Source organism: Dipodomys merriami, unplaced genomic scaffold (assembly GCF_024711535.1).
Source record: "Dipodomys merriami isolate MVZ:Mamm:240054 unplaced genomic scaffold, mDipMer1.0.p SCAF_28, whole genome shotgun sequence".
Classification (NCBI taxonomy): Eukaryota; Metazoa; Chordata; class Mammalia; order Rodentia; family Heteromyidae; genus Dipodomys; species Dipodomys merriami.
Window position 1 is genome coordinate 10,024,882 of NW_027204270.1, and position 19,055 is coordinate 10,043,936.

The 19,055-nt window shown below is 55.1% G+C and overlaps 1 protein-coding gene across 7 annotated transcripts in view; it reads right to left on the minus strand.

The window, feature by feature from the left end:
- The window catches only part of Ptpru (protein tyrosine phosphatase receptor type U), a 68,700-nt gene extending 51,255 nt beyond the window's left edge, over nt 1-17,445 (minus strand). For 6 of the 7 annotated variants that reach the window (XM_070037444.1, XM_070037443.1, XM_070037442.1 and 3 more), the window contains exons 1-6: nt 17,352-17,445; nt 3,548-3,679; nt 1,263-1,534; nt 745-826; nt 534-649; nt 157-331 (exon numbers count right to left, since the gene is read on the minus strand). In XM_070037444.1, coding sequence (XP_069893545.1) covers nt 157-331; nt 534-649; nt 745-826; nt 1,263-1,534; nt 3,548-3,679; nt 17,352-17,424 — 850 coding nt within the window. In that variant the 5' untranslated portion in view covers nt 17,425-17,445. Of the gene's footprint in view, nt 1-156; nt 332-533; nt 650-744; nt 827-1,262; nt 1,535-3,547; nt 3,680-15,408; nt 15,431-17,351 lie in introns of those variants that run through there. The other variant, XM_070037445.1, reaches the window with a different exon arrangement.
- Between the last annotated feature and the right edge of the window lie 1,610 nt (nt 17,446-19,055).

Below are 19,055 nucleotides of genomic sequence, written 5' to 3' on the forward strand. Positions count from 1 at the left end.
CGGCTAGACCAGACCCACCAATTCTGATAAATAATACCTAGAGCTTTCTGCAGCTAGCCCCACCCCTCCTTTGGCCACGCCCCTTTAAGGCTCAGACTCCGCCCCTGTCTGACCCCGCCTCCGGCCACGCCCCTCCGCCAGTGCCAGAGCGCCGACCCTTAACGATGAGCTCTGCGAAGTTGGAGACACCTGCCCCGCGCGGGGCCTGGGACACGCAGCGGTACAGGTCCTGCTCCGCACGGCCCACGCCGGCCAGCGGGAAAGTGGCCAGGAAGCGCCGGTGGCTGATATGCCGCACGCTGGCCGCGGGCACCAGAACCCCACTCTGCCTCTGCGGGAGAAGAGACGTGGCAGGGTCAGGCTGGGAAAGGCTGGAACCCCGTATAAGGGACCTGCTGGGAACCCCGCAAAGTCAGAACATAGTCTAGGGAGTACCAGGACTCCTAAGACTCAGAGGCCTGAAAGGAAGCCAGTGCCTCGGAGACGCTACTGACACGGTCTCCAGCCTTGGCCAAGGTCTGCATCCTGCTCACCTGCAGGAAGAAGCGCTCGGCCTCAGCTGCTCGGCCTGCTGCCATGCACTGAAAGGATGCATTCTGTCCCGCGTTGACCTCCACATCACCCAGGCGGGAGAAGTGGGGGGCCTTTGCTGCAGAAAGAGACCTGTAGCATGAGCTGGGCCTGAGCAGTGAACCCTCCATGCTCTTCCCTCACCCCTCCACCCCCCAGTGGATTGGCTCTCACCGCAAGGGTAGCTGAGAAGCAGAATGTCATCTAGGCCCATGTAGCCCCTGCGATCTGGAGAAATGAGGGCCTCAAACAGTACCTGGAGGAGGGGGACGGGGAAAGGTCCTTGTCACACCCATCTCGCTGCAGACCCACTGGGCAGGCACCCACAAGAGCCCTCTTTCAGCTGGGTCAGAGTCCCAGAAAACAGAAATCAGCCCAACTCACACTGACCCTCCCAACCCGCTGCTTCAGAGGTGAGGTGTCAACAAGATCAAGGCCAATGTCCATCCCTGGATAATGACCTTAAAACAGCTACACCCTTCCCGGTCAGATAGGTTTCTAGTTCACCCCTGAATCCAGCCATAGCTAGTAACAATGACCCCTGGTGCAGAACCTGAACTCACCCCAGTACAACTCACATCTTGACCACAGATTGACTCCTGACGCCTAGTACAGGCTAATTCCATAGTAGTCTGTTGTCAAAGAGGCATCCCTCTGCCTTCACCCCCAACCACAAGCTGACCACAGCCCACCTGGTATTCATTGGGCCAGAAGGTACTGACAGCCAGCTCAGCCTGGTGCCACTGATGGCCATGGGATCCAGTCATATTCCAGACGGCACTGCCCAGGGGGCCCCCATTAACACGCACATAGACACCCAGGGTGCCTGGGCTGTGCCCATCCCGGCTGTACAGGAAGTAGCTGAACTGTACACAGTGGGTGTCATTCTCACTCAGGCTCTGGAAGATCACGTGGGCCCGCTGCCCGGGGGCATGCTGGGAAGCATTAACCATCAAATAGGCACCTGGAAAGAGAGAAGGAAGAAGCAGGAACCCCGGAGACCTTAGGGGAGGCCAGGGTCAGGTGCACACAGAGAGGCAGAAATAACCCATCCCAGGCTTTTGAACCCAACAAGAATCAGGAATGTGGGACTCTCTGGTTCCAGCTAAGACACAGAGCTGTCTCTTCTTCCCTTCCCAGTGTCGGCTGGAACAGCAGAAAACACCCAAACTCGATTTTGCCAAACCCTGGTATGGTCCTTTAACCATCCACAGGCCTCAGCTGGAGCCTATATCCTGCCTAAGACAGTTTTTGAGATATCTGTGCCATCCTTGGAGGCTGAGACTAACTAGGTCATTCATCTCAGGAGTGAAGAGCCTGACACCTGGCAGGCCCTCCCTCCACTGCTCCTGTGGGCTTCACTCCCGGCCCCGGATCATTCAGAGTAGTGTGGGCTCTGTTGTGTCCCCCTCACAGGCACAGAATGCAAGCTCAATGAATATGTAGGACACGCCGAATGAAAGGATTAGCTTCCCTTTCAGCCTCCAACCCAGACTATAGATTCCAGGGACACAAAGATGCCTGATTTCCAACCTGCAAAAGGCAGCCCTGCCGCTTTCCTGGAGATCTGAGCTGTGTGCTAGGGGGAAGGAGGAGCAAAGAGATGGGGCCTGATTCCTCAGGATGTGGTTGGGGATTGTGGCTCCCCGCAACCCCACCCTCGCCTGGGGAGAAGGCCCCAGCAGCAGCCAAGAGGGTGCCCACAGCTACCCAGCACCTCCTCCCAGACTTGGCTGCCAGCCAACCCAGGCACATCCAGATCCTGGCTCCAGGAGGGCTCCCCAGGGACCCAACTGCAGACTCTCATTCATCTCTGAGCCAGGAGCCCTGTGGAATTGTCTCATGAGTAGATCCTGGCAGGGAGGACAAGAAAACTCCAGGTAGCCAGCCCCACCCAGGACAGGACCCATGTCCAGAGGGACATGGACTCTTGCTTGGAGCACTCCTGCTGCCTCTCTCTCCCCTCCCCATAACAGCTCCAACTCCAGCGTGATGCTGTGTTCCTGCCTCTTCCTCCTGGTCCCTCTGCCTCTCCCAGTCTCCCTGGCTTCAACTCTCCTCGGCTTTCATTTACTATTCCCTTTGTCTCTGTGATGAGTACCTATCTCCCTCCTTCCTTCCCTAGACTGAGCAAGGGTAGGAGGAGGGAAGGTTGAGAAGGGGGGGGGTTGTTTATACTCGCATCTGCCTCCTAGATCTAGCACCCTAACTCCACACTCACACTCAATTCTACGCTTCTCTCCCTTTCTCACTGGATAGGTAGGTCTCTGCCTGACTGAAAGAAGAGGGGAGACCACCAGGGGCAGGACTCCAGGAGTTAAACCCAAGTCAGCTCTCTTACGTCGGAATGTCAGTGTCAACTATATAGGGAGCTACAGCTTGGTCCTGGAAGCCTGCAGGGCCCCTGCACAGTGGGCACCTTCACAGATCACTCTCAGGCACAGCAGACACCAGCTGCGAGGGCAGAAGGAGGCAGATGGAGGCTAAGAGAGGCCACCTAGCCAGGCAGGCCCTGAGGGACCTATTTCATACTGGCTTTAAGTCCTGCCTGTGACTGAAAACCTCCGCCTCCCTCCCCCACTCCTGCCAGTAGATGCCATCTCAGCCAGGCTGTGAGCAGAGCCAGGAAGGTCCCCACCCACCACTGTGATAGGGCAGAAGGGAGAGGCCTTTGGGCTGTCCATCCTGGAGTTCACTCAGAAAGCCCCATTTGGTTCTCACACTATGTCCTGAGACACAGGCCTTGTCAGAAATAAAGTGGATCATCTAGTCTCCATCTGCACCACGTTCGAAGTAAAACTAACCTGACAAGTGCAATAAAGAGCCTAGAGAACTCACTTGCAGGATCATGAAAGGCATGACAGAGGTAGAAACCAAGGAGGCTCAGAGAGTTTGTGCACTATGTCCAAGGTCACACAGCAAGCAGGCAGAACCACTAGAGGACAGGGAAGGGGAATGCTGATGATAGTGTGCTCACCGTGGGGCAGGTCCGCAGAGGCCCGGGTGCCAGGGTGGATCCTCACTTGCTCCCACTGGAAGTCGTCATACTGGGCCTGGCTGTATTCGCAGGGCACCGCTGGGTCACTCACCTCCTCAAAGGTACAGCCAGCTGTAAGAACAAGGCCTGGTTAGCCCAGGCTGGGGCAGGGCCGCTGACCAGGCAAATTCCTCTGGGGGCCTCCAGGTTCCCCCATTGTCAGACCCACACTCTCCTTGCTTCATCTCTCCTCTCTTCTCCTTAATGCTTCCTCCATGAACAAATGTCTTCCTCCTTTACCTCCTCCTCTTCTGAACACACACACACACACACACACCCCTAGCTAGCATTACTGCTCAATCATCAGACCCTCACAACCACACATAGGAGCAGATTTAGAATTATCCCCATTTCACTCATAAGCAAACTGAGGTCCAAAGAGGCCGAACCACTTTCTCAGCGTCACATAGTTGGAGTGGGGTTTGAACCAAGATCTCCTCCCAGCTCCTCAGTATTTCTCCTCTCTACTGTACCAGGCAGGAGTGGGGAGTGGGCACCGGGCCTGGCAGGGTCAGGAACACCCTTGTTCAACTGACATATCTTTCAAAACAACAAGGGGCCAGCAACCATCTCATGCTTGCATGTTGCTAGGCAGTAAGTGCAGTTCCATGTACAGCTCATCCTCTGAGTCAAGTGCTCCTGTAATTCCTACCAGACAGACAGACAGATGTCCATGGGAACCCATAGCCAACCAAGTTGGCCCTCTGCTTACAGGATTGCACGTTACCAAGTACAGTTGTGCGGACTGTGTACACATACAACATGATTTGGAACCAACAGGAACCGCTTCAGTGAGAAGAGAAAGGTGGAAGGACAGGAATCGATGAGACTCCTGCTGAGGTTTGTTGGGTTTTTATTGGTGGTGGAAGGTTGGCTTTGAGCTGCAGTGTTGTTTTTAATTACCTCTAAGTAGTTATCCAAAGGGATTTCAGTCTAACAAATCTTGGTCAGTGCCACCCCTTTCCATCTTTCTCCTCATCTATTGGTTATTGATTTTTCACTAGCTCATCGATGCTCAATATTGATGAGTTATTAGTTGTTCCTAATAAATCTGAGAGCCACAGGTTCAGAAAGGAGCTGCAAGCCTACCCTGCACTCACTCTCCAGCCACAAAGTAGCACCACAAGGCACTGAGACCTAAGCAAATGCCTGGACAAGTGTCTAGGGAGCAGGCCCAATCATGCCAAGTCCTGCCCTGGGTCCCCGCCAGCCCCTAGTGCTTCTTCCACTTGACAGATGATATGACCAAGACTCAGCGTGATGGAAGCACCGGGTTGTGGCATAGCGTGGACTTGAAATCAAATCTGGACTCTGCCATTTGCTACCTCTAATGACCATGGACAAGTCTCTTTCTCTTGCTGGCTCTCTTTCTTTCCCTCCCTTTCTCTCCCCCCCCCCCACTTCTCATTTGTTGTACAGAGGTTTCAACGCAGGGCTTCATGCTTGTTCAACTAGTTTGCACACAGCTTGAGCTATACCTCCAGTCTGACTTTTTGCTGGTTAGTTGGAGAAAAGAGCCTCTCAGGCTTTCCTGACCAGGCTGGCTTCAAACCACGATCCTCAGCTCTTAAACCTCCTAAGTAGCTGGTATTACAGATGTGAGCCACCAGCACCTGACAAGCCACCTTTTTCTGAGCTTCAGCTTCCCCATCCAGGAGTCGAGGTGTTAGGATTCAGTGTGCTGGCTCACTAGCACAGCGCTGAGCACAGCCAGGCTCAGCAGTTCTAACTGGGTGCTACTTGTACCTCTGTAAGGGACAGAGCCTAGATTTGAATATAGATAGGACACATTATTTAAAATCCACACCTCCTACCAGAAAGAAGAAAAGGAGCAAACAGAACTGCTTCTCAGCCTCTAGAAGAGAGGGAAGGGAGGAGACAGTGACCAGGACGTGAATGGCCCTTGCAGGCAGGTAGTGAGTGACTTCCCTTTGAGGAAGTTCTGTGTCTGTGGCCTGTAGTCACATGAAGGGATACCTAGAAACACAGCCAGTAGCCAGACACAAAGAGGCTGGCCTGAACATTATTGGGGTCTCCTTTTCCTTACCCTGGACTGCACCCAAGTGTGAAAAGCTGAGATGTGAACATGAGGCTGCACCAAGGGGGTGGGGAACAGTCACTGACCCTATGGACTCCTTCTTTGCCTCTTTATTCTAAAAGTTCCAGTCAGCACTGGACCTTATGGCCTGGGAGAGATGGGTTTTATGATAGAAAAAAAGACCCACAATGCACCTCAGAAAGAAGGCATCAAAAGAGAGGGTGGTCAGAGAGGGCTTCCTGGAGGAGGGGAAGAGCTCACTTTAGCTTCTCAGACAATCATTAAGGCAGAGAGACAACTGGAAAGGAAAGTCTAGGATCTAGAGTCCTAGATGGGGTTCAGGCCTTTCCTGTTCCTTCAAAAGTAACAAAAGCCACAGTCAGGCACCTGTGGTTCTTACCTGTAATCCTAGCTAATGAGGAGGCTGAGATCTGAGGACTGTGGTTTGAAGCCAGCCTGAGCAGAAAATTCTGTTAGTCTCATCTCCAATTAAACAAAAAAAGCCAGAAATGTAACTGTGGCTCAAGTGGTAAAGTGCTATCCATGAGCACAAAAGCCCAAGGGCAGCACCCGGACCCTGTGTTCAAGCCCTAGGACCATAATGAAATAAAATAACAAAGCCACTATCCCAGGAACCCTTGCCGGGACTCTGGTTGGCCTGGGGATGCCAGCTCCTTAGCTTCTTCTTGTCCATCCTGAACCAGGCATCTGGCCTGATACAACTCCAATCCTTCTCAGACTGACAGCCAGACTGATGGCTCTGCTTGGAACAACTCTAGACCATCTCTTCTATCAGAGTAACTCCCAGATTGACCCCCAGACAGACTGACCTCAGCCAAAGTGACTCCTAGTTTATTTTCCTGGCTACAGTGACCTCAGTCTCACCCAGAGGACCCTAAAATGACTTCCCCCAAAATGGCCACCAGATGACCTTGAACAGAGAGACACTTTGTCCACTAGATGACCCCTATATCTGACCACAGCCCAGGAGACCACACAGGCTGATTGACCCCATCAACAGTGACCAATAGCCAAAACATTCTTCCTGACCTATGACTCTCCTAGCTCGGGGTCTGAAGCTATATCCAACCCCCTAAGGAGAGCTCAGCCCCTACCTGCTCTCCAGCTCCCACAGGGGTGGGAATAGTCTGCTCTGGGGAGAGAGCCTAAGTGGCTCAGGGGCTAGGAGTCCCAAAGCCAAGTTCCAGTCCAAATCTTGCTGGAGGCTGCAAGCTTGGGAAGAACTAAATCTGATTTAGGGTTCAGAGACAGGGTAGCATCCTGGAATCCCCCTGAACCACATGGGCACTGACGTGCATGCACCAACACTACCACCAGGGGGCGCCAACTACCACCCTGATGTCTTGTGGGCAGATAACTTCAGCAAATTCGTGACTATTATTTCTATTTTGCAGCTGGAAACCGACTCAGATACATGCAGCTGCTTGCCCAAAGCCACACAGCTTCAGTGTGCTGAATCTCAGATTTACGCCACTTGTCTTGATCCCAGGAGACTAGGCACTAACAAAATAAAGCCTTGATATACTGTTGGTCTTGTGTGTTAATTCCATTTTCACGCTGGCAGTTTCCTTCCAGACTGGCATTGTTAGAGGCACAGAGATAATTAAGACTCCGCCTTGCCCTCAGGGACCTCCCAGTCTGAGGGAAGGAGAGGAAATGAAACATAGTAGGGAAGAAAGAGGCAAGGATATAAAGGGAGGGAGAAGGGGGGGAGGCTGCAAAGAAAAGTAGGGGAGGGTGGGTGGAATGAGGAGGGTGCCTGCAGGAGGCTGCATCTGGACTGAGCCTTTGGGGCTCCCACCAGTAGAGGCATCTGAGGCAGAGGGCAGCCAGAGCAAAAGAAGGCAGTGAAGAGCCAGACTGGCTGAAGCACTGGGGAAATGGAGGGGGTAGAGGCTCAGGCCCAATCATGGAGGGGTTTTAGTGCCTCATTTTGAATTTGGGGCCACAGTAAGTGTCTGAGCAGGGGAGTGCCTGAGCTCTGATGAGGGATACATCCTAGAAGCCATGGTTAGGGCCTAAGTGCAAGAGAATCAGAAGGAAGCTGGGGACCATGCCACCAAGGAGTCTGGAGTCAAATGTCAGGACTTGCAAGGAAATAAGGAAAGGGACCTCAAGTCCCCATCCTGGAAAAATATATTCCTCTCACACTCAGAGAAAAGTACAACACACACACACACACACACACACACACACACACACAAATGATTACACACACATACAAATGAGCACACACACCCATACTCCCTGTCCCCAGCCTAATCTAAGCCTTGGGAACACAGTCTAAATGAGGCTGAAAAGAAGGGAACGACAGGGCCTCTCCTTGGATCCCCATCTCTGTGGAGGTCTCCCTGAGAGCATGGGCTGAATCAACCCAGGACCCCAGTGCTCCCCCAGCCCCAGCTCAAACTGGCCCAGCCACATTCCTCAGCTAATCTGCCCAATCTGGCCCAGGCGGTTGCCAGGACAACCGTCAACCACAATTTGGTAAAGGGTAGGGGGATAGTTTGTCCATACCACTGAGCTCAGGACTGGGTAAGGGGTGATGTTGGGGACAGCAATCTCTGGAGGAGCGCCAGAGGGGATCTGTTTCCGTAAGAGAGAGGAGCATGTATATACTGGCATAGGTGGCCTAAGCGTGACAGGACACTGTCCTTCAGGCAGGAGACCCAGCTTTGATTCCCGCTGCTCCCTAAGTCCCTATGTGACCTGGGAGAGGTGACTTGCCCTCTCAGAGCTGCTATCTCCTTAGCAATAAAATAAGAATAGCTGGAGAAGGCAGAGGTGCTGGGGGAGAGGTGGACATGGTGTGGGTGTCCCAGGAGGGGAGTGGATTACACGTGGGAATAGAGTATATGCGCATCCTCTGTGAGGAGCATGGGCCTAAGCGGGAGGTGGGTGCGTGTGGGGAACTGGGAGGGGTTGTCTGTGTATGCACGCTCTCACCCACGTTGTATGTGCACCACAAGTATCATGCACCAAACCTTCTTCACTCCAAACAGGCACCGACCCTCTACCTCAGGGTGCTTGCAGCCTCCACCTGTGTTTTCTGAAAAGCCTGGGTAAACAGAGCCTGTTTGCAATGAGGTTTTTTTCACTCCCTTTGGTGTGTCAATAAAACATCCAGTTCCCAAGGGTGGCCCCAGGAGAAACAAAACTTCTCCCAACAGATTGCAAATTCAGGAACTGGCATCTCCCACAACACCAGGCCCAGGCCCAACCCTGGCCAGGGGAACCCATTTGCAACCCCATAATGGCACATCCAGAGGGAGGCCTGGGCTCCCTGAGCTGTCCACCACAGCCCTGAGTGGCCAATGGGCAACTAAGCCCAGAAGGACTGGCAGCAAGATGCTCATCTCCCAGCACAAGGCCACAGGCAGAGACAACTAAGCTGGCACCACTGCAGGAGCCATGCCAACGTCCTTCCATCTCCAGTGAGGATGAAAGGGAGCCAACTGTAGCAGGCCACTCAACCATTTCCTTGACCAATATGCACCAGGAAGCCTAGACTTAGCAGGAGAGCTGGCGGTATCCGGGAAGGCACAGGACCAAACTGGGTGTCATCCAGAGGTTCAGGGATGACTAGAGTCTGGCAGTAGGAAATTACAGTGGGCAGAGAGCTTGCAGATCCCCTGTGGAGCCGAAGTTGTATCACGTAAGGCCACAGTGCAGAGCAGAGGGGCATGGGGTATATACAAGCCCGCACAGGCACTGTTGGAGAGGGCCAGGATATGGTGGGCTCAGGGAGCAGAGCAGCAGCTTCACACTGTACAGACCCAAAGTCCAGTATTTGATGGAGGAGGGAATAGAACACACAGCCCCCAGCGTGGAGGTAGGGATGGCATGATAGAGCTGACAGGGGCCTGATGCAGTGTGGAAGAGTCACATCCACTGTGGCTGCAGCCCAGTAAAGCAGGAATACAACACACGCCCCATGGTGGGAAGGCAGGTGGTGAGCTCCCCTAGACTTTCTCCCTCTCCAAACACTGGCACCAGGCCCAACACAGAGCAGGAACAGCATGAATCCTCAGAAAGAAGGTACCTGGTCCAGGCACACCAAAGGATCTAGAGTCAAATGGCATGGTACAGAACCCAACTGTTGAGGTGTCTCAACCTAGTCGTGAGCACTCAATGCAGTCCTGAAAGGAAGTAGAAAGAGGGAGGGAGTGTAACCATACAGAGAAGAGGGGCTGTGGAACAGCAGATTTAGTTCAGGAGCTCTGGGTCTAGAAATCCAGTAGAGCGCACACATCCCAAAGGCAGAGGCCCTGAGCAGTGCACACAGATGCGATGCTGGATACTGTGGTGCTGCCCAGAAAAACCCATGCCTCTCCCAAAGCGTAGCTGGTGGCCCCAAGCTACAGAGGAGGTAGGGATTCCCTGAGCTGGGTGCAATGTGGAACAGAGAGGTTCTGTGGTGAAGGCATTCCATACAAAACTGTGGCCCCCATCCCTGCTGTCAACAGAAAACCAGGGAAGCGGAATGATCCACGTGTTACCTCAGCTGCCTTAGAGGACGCCAGCTGAGGCGCAGCGATGAACTGAGCCAGGTGGCACACAGTGAGGTGAGGTGCGATGTGTGTGCAGTACTCAGAGTGGCTTCACAGGCAAAGTTGCCCATGTCCATTACATGCAGCAGGGAAATGCAGATGAGCTGTGCCTAGAAACAGAAGCGTATGTATGCCGTGGCAGTGCGGAGGCCTACTGGCAAAAAGCAGCACAATACAAAGATGGCACACAAGGCCAAGAGGCATGCAATGCCTACCACCCAACAAGATGGTGCAAAGTGCACAGAAATGCTTTGCGCTGCACCCAAGCAAGGTGGCTGGAGACAGCACGTGCAGGTCTTGGGCACAGTGCAGTGTGAGGGGTTCTGTCCAGAAACCCAGGAAAATACACCCTCCCAGGCACAGAAGAGAGCTGCCCAAGCCGGGCGCTGGTGGCTCACACCTGTATCCCTGGCTACTCAGGAAGCTGAGATCCAAAGATCACTGTTCAAAGCTAGCCTAGGCAAGGAAGTCCATGAGACTCTTATCTCCAATTAACTACCTTAAAAAGCTGGAAGTGGAGCTACGATGGCTCAAGGGGTAGAGCACTAGCCCTAAGCACAAAAGCTCAGGGACAGAGCCCAAGCCCTGAATTCAAGCCCCATGCCAACCACACACACACACACACACACACACACACACACACACACACACACACACACACACAAACACACAGAGCTGCCAAGAGGTAAGTAGCAGGGCAATTTCAGGACAGAGGAGCAGAGCAATGGAACAATGCAGAGAAGGAATGCACAGAAACTCAGGAGAGACACACACCCAAATCCAAGCAGAATCCCCGCAGGCATCTGGGGCAGGGATGCGGGGCCCAGGAACCCCACAGGGCACATATCCCAAGTAGGCCAGGGCCATGATACACAGATAATGTGGGATGTAGACCAAGCTTCCTCCACAGTGGGCTTCTACCCATCCAGTCACAGCCACAGTCACTGGCGGGGCAGGCAGTGCAGAACTGAAGTACTGTCCAGGTATTTATATGTGACCCAGGCCCCCAGCATGCTGGCAGGCAAACAATGAATTCAGAGTCTGCTGGAAATCTGAATTTGGACAACTAAAGCATGTTCCTGGCCCGTGGCCCAGGGCAGAGCAGAGCACTATAGGGTAGGAGAGAGGAGACATAGAGAGAGACCTATTGGACTAGAGCCTAGCACAGGAGACTAGATAATGGGAGGAGTAGGGGGGAAAGGAGAGAGAGAGAAGAGATCCAGGCCTAATGAACCTGGCTGGTCACCCCTTTCCCACCTCCCTCTGGTGACAACTCTTCCAAAGCCTGGATTTCATCAGAAAATGTGAACAAACTTTCCTAGCACCCAGGAGGCAGGCCTGCACATGCATTGGGGGGTGAGGGGCTGCGCACACATGCACACACACACACACACACACACACACACACACACACACACACACACTCATTTGAGAACAGTTATCATTTACATGCTTACAATGTGCCAGGACCTGTTGAAGACTAAATATACATAAATCAGTCCTCACAACAGCCCCATGCAGTATGCTCTACCTCCACCCACCTTTCCCAAATGGGAACAGTGTCACACAGCTAGGAGGGGTGAGGCTGGGAGCCCATACTTGATAAGACACCACACTCTAGGCACAGACACATACTTACACACACATACACACAGACCCTCATGCATACACATAAACATATGCATGTTCTGGACAACACACTTTCAACTCTCAGCCAAGAGTCACCTATCCTGTCATCTGTCCCAACCCTGCTGCTCCCCCACCAGCTGTCTCCTTACCACCAGCTGTCCCTGTCCTCACAGTTGCCACCAACAGTACCGCCCAGCCCACAGCTGTCACCCCAACCTCAGCTGAGAACTTACCTACTAGATGCCCTCAATGACATACTACCCCACTACCCCAACTCCATCCTTCTCCCAGTTTCTTCCTCAAGCTCCCAACCTCAGCAACCCCCAATTCCCAAGTGTGTGCGTGTGTGTGTGTGTGTGTGTGTGTGTGTGTGTGTGTGTGTGTGTGTGTGTAACTGGAGATAAGAATCTCAAGGACTTCCCTACCTAGGTTGGCTTTGAACAGTGATCCTCAGATCTCAGCTTCCTGAGTAGGTGAGATTAAAGGCATGAGCCACCATCTCCTGGTTCTAAGCAGCCTTTCTTCCTATCAGTTTTCACCCATGCTAGGTGCTGGAGTCTGCACCCTGGCAACCTGCTCAGGACCTCCTGAGTCACTCGATGACAGGCCATTCTGATAACAGAACGGTGGGTCCAGGCAAGGAATAAGAAGGTGTGAGGGGAGGGAGAGATACAGAAACCTTCTCTAAGAGCCACTGGGTGATGGCCTCCCACCATCAGTTCCACTCCCAGGGGAGCCCAGGCCATATTATAGCTGCTGGGGTCCCCAGCCCCCTACACAACACAGTCCCTAGGACTTGCCGTGAGAATGGCCTCTGCCCGCACTGACCAGCATGACCACAGACAGCCACCAGCAACAAGTGAATCCTGACCACTTCAAACCTGCCTTGTGTGTGAGCTGGGTACTAGTGGCTCCGGCCTGTAATCCTGAAATACTTAGGAGGCTGCGATCTGAGAGCAGAAAATAAATCTATGTGACTCTTACTTCCAATTAACCTGCAAAAAGCCTAGAGTGTGGCTCAATTGGTAGAGTACCAGCCTTCTGAGGTAAAAGCCAAATAAGAGCAGGAGGCCCTGATTTCAAGCCCCAGTCCTGGTACTACACCTATGCCTGTATGCGTACACACACACACACACACACACACACACACACACACACACACACACACACAACCACTTGGCCTGTGTAACTGAGAGATCACTTTCTTCTCTTTTTTTTTTTTGAAGATTTTTATTATCTTTAAGCAGTTATACGAAGGAGTTGCCATTCAACAAAGCAGTTGATGAATACGGCATGTCTTGCTCAATGTCACCCCTTTCAACAACCTCAGCCACCCCTCCCCACCCACCCCTTCCCTCGCTTTTCTTCATTTTTAGGGTATGGATTGAATTTTTTGCCATTTAACAAATCAGTTTATGTATAGAAAGCTTCATGATCTGTCCCCTTCAATATCTTCACTCTCTTTCAACCCACCCCTCCCCTTATTTTTCTCAATTCTGTGATGTATACAATGAATTCTTCACTGCATTCTTCCCCTTCCCCTTCATTCAGCTACTCCATCTCCCCTTGGCCTCCCTCTCCCCCACCCCAAGTTGAAACATAATCATCTCGTGGGAATCCACCCCTGAGACTGAGGAGACGCTGTCCTGAAAAGTGCAGGTAGAGCCTTTCAATCACCACTGGAGACAGACCAGAGCCCTCCCTTACACTGGCGTGAGCACACGCACCTCCCCCAGGCCCCCCCAACTCCACCTGCAAGGGCCCCCTCAGGACTCAGCTCTCCTCCTCCCTCCAGATGTGGCCTTCCTGCCCTTCCCAACACTGAGAGAAGGTCTAAACACAAGACCCTCCCTCCCCCCTCCCCTCCTTCCCCCTCTCCCCTTTTCCCTCCTCCCCCTCAGACTGACGCTCAGACTGACCGTTGGGACTAACGGCCCAGGCCTCATCACAAAGGGCTGGCAAGGGAGTGGGTCAGCCAGATGCTGGGGGAGGCAGGGGACAGGGGAAAGGCAGTGCAGGAGCTGGCGGGGAGGGCCCCCCCCACCCGGCCTGCAGGAGACCTGACCCCTCCTGTCTCTGCCCAAGAGTGAAACTCCTCACCTCCTAGCTTCCACAAAACACTTCTCAACAGAACGCCAACCCCCGGCAGAATTTTCCAGATTCTTGGAGGGAAAAGCTATTCCTTTCATCTCTAGCATCAGTGGAGTCTGTGCGCCCCCACCTGGCGTCTCCAGCTCTAAATGTGACCCTATTAGCTTCTTTCAAGCCATTTTTATTTGCTTAGAATAGGTAGTTGAGGCCTCGTGTCTGTTTGCCACTAAGAATTCAGAGGTGCCGAGTCTCTGTCCTCACAGCCTGGTAAGAGAGACAGGACTAATAAACTGTCATTATGATGCTGTATAAAAATACCACCAACCCTCCACTTCCCTCCTGAGCTACGGCAGAGAACAACCAAGGAAGGCTTCAGGGAGGAAGCGGTTTCTAAGCTGGGAATAAACAAGTGGCAGCCACTGTGTGTGAAGAGTTGGATATGTAGAGTCCCAGGAAGGAAGCACAGCTTGAACAAAGACAGAGAGAAAATGGTGGTTGTAAATGTTTGGGAGCTACTGGTGAATGAGTCAGGCTGGCCAGATCACAGGATGGAAAAACAACACAGGGCGGGACAGACAGGCAGGAGCTAGAGCATGTGACAGGACCAAGGGGAAAGAACCCTGAAGCCAACAAGAAATTTGCAAAGGGTTTGAATCCAAGGTTTCAAACATGGATGTGAGCCCAGCCCTCGTGGTTCATGCCTGTAATCCTAACTACTCAAGAGGCTGAGGCGAGGAGACTCATAATTCAATGACAACCCAGGCAGAAAAGTCTTCAAGGTTCCATCTCCAATTAATCAGTAAAAAGTCAGAATGGAGGTGTGGCTCCAGTGGTAGAGGATGAGTTGTGAGCAAAGTTGAGCAAGAGTGCATGGCCCTGAGTCCAAGCCCCAGTACTGGCAGGCAGACTGCCCAGGCACACACGCACACACACACACACACAGAGTACAGGGAAGAGCCTGGCACCTTTCTTTTTGCAGGTGAAAGGTAGACAAAAGGAGACACGGGGAGACATGAGGAGAATGTTAAGGTGGTGGACTGAGGAGGTTAAGGGAAGGGTGGGGGAGGAGAGCACCCGGGTAATGCTGCTCACACAGCCCACAAGCCCATTCCCCTGGGGAGACCATGCGTGGAAGGATGCTAACATGCCCCCCAGCAAGCCAGGTACCACCCCAGCCTGCCCCTGCCACCTAAACTGCACAAAAGGTGCACCAGGAGCTCTGCACCCCACTTTGGCCACTTTCCCACTTCCTGCCAAGCCCCCTCCACCAGTCCAGAGGAGAAGGGCAGGTTGCCCTGACAAGTCCTTATTGCCCAACCTGAAACCACTGGGCACCTCTCCCTCATTCCTGCTGTCCACAACTCCAGACGCTGAAAGAACAGAATGAGCCCAGCACAATGAAATAAATCACGGCCAGGTTTGCCCAGCGGGGAGATATCACACATGGCCCCCCACCGGGATGCTGAACTGACCTCTCAGGCTATTCTATAACAATCTTCCAACACATCTTTGTTCCAGGACCCCTCCCGAACAGAGCCTTACTTTAATATACCACACACTACCATCATCGAGGCCCTGGGGCAGATGAGACACTGAGGCCTGGGTTCTAAACAGTCCCCAGGCGGCCAGAATTGGGCCCCGTGTATGTTCTGGGAATCCAGGTGGCAGTCACAGGGGTAGGAGTGAGGGGTGGAGCGCCCTGGGGGGTTCATCTTGGGGCGGGGAGGGGCGGCACAGTCGGGGAGGGGACGGTGGGGGGGTGGGGGAAGTCTCTTAGAACCAGGGGATCAAAGCTGAAGCAGGGCCCGGTGGCCCCCGGAGCTGCAGATCAAGCACCCGGCGAGCAGCTAAGAAAACCTGAAGCCGCCGCGAGAGCCCGGGCCTGAGACGCCCACCGGGGGCGGGGCGGTGAACTCGACCCCGGGAGGCCGGTGGTCAGCGACCAGAAGGTGTCGGTCTCTCGGAGGCCCGCGCGGATCTCGGCTTTGGTTCCCCCGGGGGCTGGGGGGAGGAGGGGGCGTCTCCGGGTTCCTCGGCGCGGCGGGGAGAAGGGGAGGCCCCGGGCGAGGCCGGCACCGAGGCCCGCACGGCGCGGCCGGAGGGGGCCGTGGCCTGCGGCCCAGGCCTCAGTGGGGGCCTCCGGGACACGCACGCACAAACACGCAGGACACACGGCCCGCAGCACACACACTCCGACGCGCGCGCGGATTCCCGGGCGCGGGCCGTGGATAACCGCGATCGCGCACACCCCAAACGATGTCAGGCTCCGAAACACACACCCGGAGTGCGCGATCACCCCGCGGGTGCAGCGTGGAGGCACCTACGTGTGCACACGAGCGCGCGCACACACACACGCCGAGGCGCACGGCGGCGGCCCGGAGGCCGCACAAAGTTGCGGAGCGAGCGTCCCGGGGGAGCCGCGCGCCGCGGCGGGGGTGGGGGCTGCGGGCCCCGCGCCCCAGCCCCCTCCCCCTCCCCCGTCCCCCTCCCCTCCGCGGCCCTCCCCTCCCCTCCGCCCGCCCCGCGCGCCCGGCGCCGCCTCGGATCAGCCTCCCGCCAGCGCCGCGGCGAACTTGAGAAACAACAAACAGCCCCGACATGTCGGAGTCGGCGGCCGCGGGCCGCTCGCTCCCGCAGGCCCGAGCCACCCCGGGGCGCCGCCGCGACCACTTGTTCCTGCCCGGCGTGCACACGCGCGTGCACACGCATTCACAGGCGCGTGTACACACGACCCGCCGTCGTCGTCCACCTCTCCCCCCACCCCCCCCCGGGCCCCGTGCACACTGGACCCCGGCCCAAGCGCACACCACCCTCGCACACTCACACCCGCTCCTCTTGCACACTCGGCGCACACACAGCGCGCACCACACTCCTCAGACACTCCCACACGTACACACCGCGCGCCTGGGCACACACACACGTTCCGGACCCATTCCCACGCCGGCACACGTACGGGGATCTCACAAGCACACACACACCACGCACGCGTCCCAGGGTCCGCACTCCGGGCACGCGCGCACACGCACACACACTTCACAGCACTCCCGGCTCCGGCACACAAAAACGCCAACAGACTCAACATATTTTAGCAGATCCAACTCCGGTCACACAACCAAACTCAGAGACACACACGCAGACACACAGCCCACTCGGCCGCACGCACACCCGACGGCGCGCGCCCTGCGTGCGCCTCGAGGCACACCACCTCCACCCCGACGCGCGGGCACCGCACACGCACACACACACACACACACACACACCTCCTCGCACCCCCAACTACGGACACGCCACACTCGCAGGCCCCCGGGCGCCCACGGGAGCACGCTCGCGCCGCGCGGCGACCCCACACTCACACTTTCTTCCGAGCTACGACACGGCCTCGCGGGGCAAAGCCGGCTCGGACCCGCGCGCTTACCTGCCGGAGTCTCGGTCTCCGGAGCGCAGAGCTGGAAGGTGAGCGCCAGGACCAGCGCCTGGGCGCGGGCCATGACGAGGGTACCGCCGCCTGCCCCCCGGGCCCCGGCGCTGAGCGGGGGTATGGACGGGGGCTGGGGGGAGGCCGCCGCCGCCGCCGCCGGAGCCCCAGCCGAGCCCGAGGCGAGCTGGAGCCGGAGCGGAGCGGCGCGGCGCGGAGCAGGACTGGCGCCGAGTCCAGAGCGGGAGCCCGAGCTAGCGGGGCGCTGACGTCAGGCCCGGCCGAGCGTTCCGCGGTCTCGCGGCGCCCCCTGCCGGCGGTGGCGCGCGCTGCCGCCGGAGCCCGAGGCCCGCCACCCCGGCGCGCCCTTCCCCCGCGCCCGCACCCCGGCCTGCAGGCTGGGGCCTGGCGGGGACGCCCGCTGGCCTCGGCTCGCGCTTGCACCCACATGTCCGGGGTGCACGCGCACTTCCCACGCCCCTCGTGGGCGCTGGCAGAGGCAGTGACCTCTTGTGTGATGGGGTGCAGACTGTCGGTTATCTCCCAGGACATGGTACCCGCCCCCACCTCCAGCTACCAAAGGAGGAAATGCTGGCTTTTCCGAGACTGGAAATCCATCTCCCTCACGGGTCCTACTCTACCTTCTGACTACCCAGGTTAAGTAGATTTGAGTCTCTGCCCTGTGCTAAGGTCTCACACAGTGACCAGAAAATTAAGTTGCCCGCAGCCAAGGAAAACCAGGCTCCTGTGTGCTTTCCCACTGGAACTCCATTACTGTCCACCATAACCCTGCTAGACATACCCCATTACCCAGGTGCGGAGACCAAGGTGCAGAGACACACAGTAACCCATCCAAGGTTGTCCATACGTATGAGGCAGCACCAAATTGGGAATCAAAGTTCTAGCTTGAATTGAATAAAAGCTGAGACCCACCTCCCTCTTGAAGTACTTACTGGCTACTGATTCATCAGTTCAACACTTATAAGATAGGCATGGTGGTGCACACCTGTGATTCCAGCACTGGGATCTGAAGCAGGATAATCTAAAATTTTGAGCCCCTGTATGAAAGAAAGAAAGAGAGAGAAGAAGGAAGAAAGGAGGAAGGAAGGAAGGAAGGAAAGAAGGGAGAGAGGGAGGGAGGGAGGGAAGGAGGGAAAAGGGAGGGAAGGAGGGAGGGAGGGAGAGAAAGGGGAGGGAGGGAGGATAGATGTAATAAACCATGGCACAGATTCAAAATAGACAAAAAATTCCAAAAACAATTACACAAATTCTCTGACTTATATCCCTAATCACTGTCTCAAACACCAGAGAATTTGGTGGAATAGGAATAATACTGATAGAGAAGAGGGTGTTATAGATCTAAAGAGAGTAGCCACTATATGATAGATGCATTATTTATTTTCATCTTTGGAACATGTGCTCCCTCAGGGAAAGACTGTCCTGTGTCCCAGTGGGTGGTGTCTGGCATGTAGTTAGTGCTCAATCAATACTAAATGGGTAAATGATAGCTGGAAGAAATACAGACATGACCCTGGCTTGCATGAAGCTTACACAGCAGTGAGAAGACCAATCCCAGATGTAAATAAAGTACAGGGTGGCGATCTGAGAGAGACACACTCAAGGAGATGGATGAAGTGTGATAAAGATCCTGGAGGAGGTATGCCCACTTTACATAAAAGGTGGAGGAAGAGACATGATGCCATT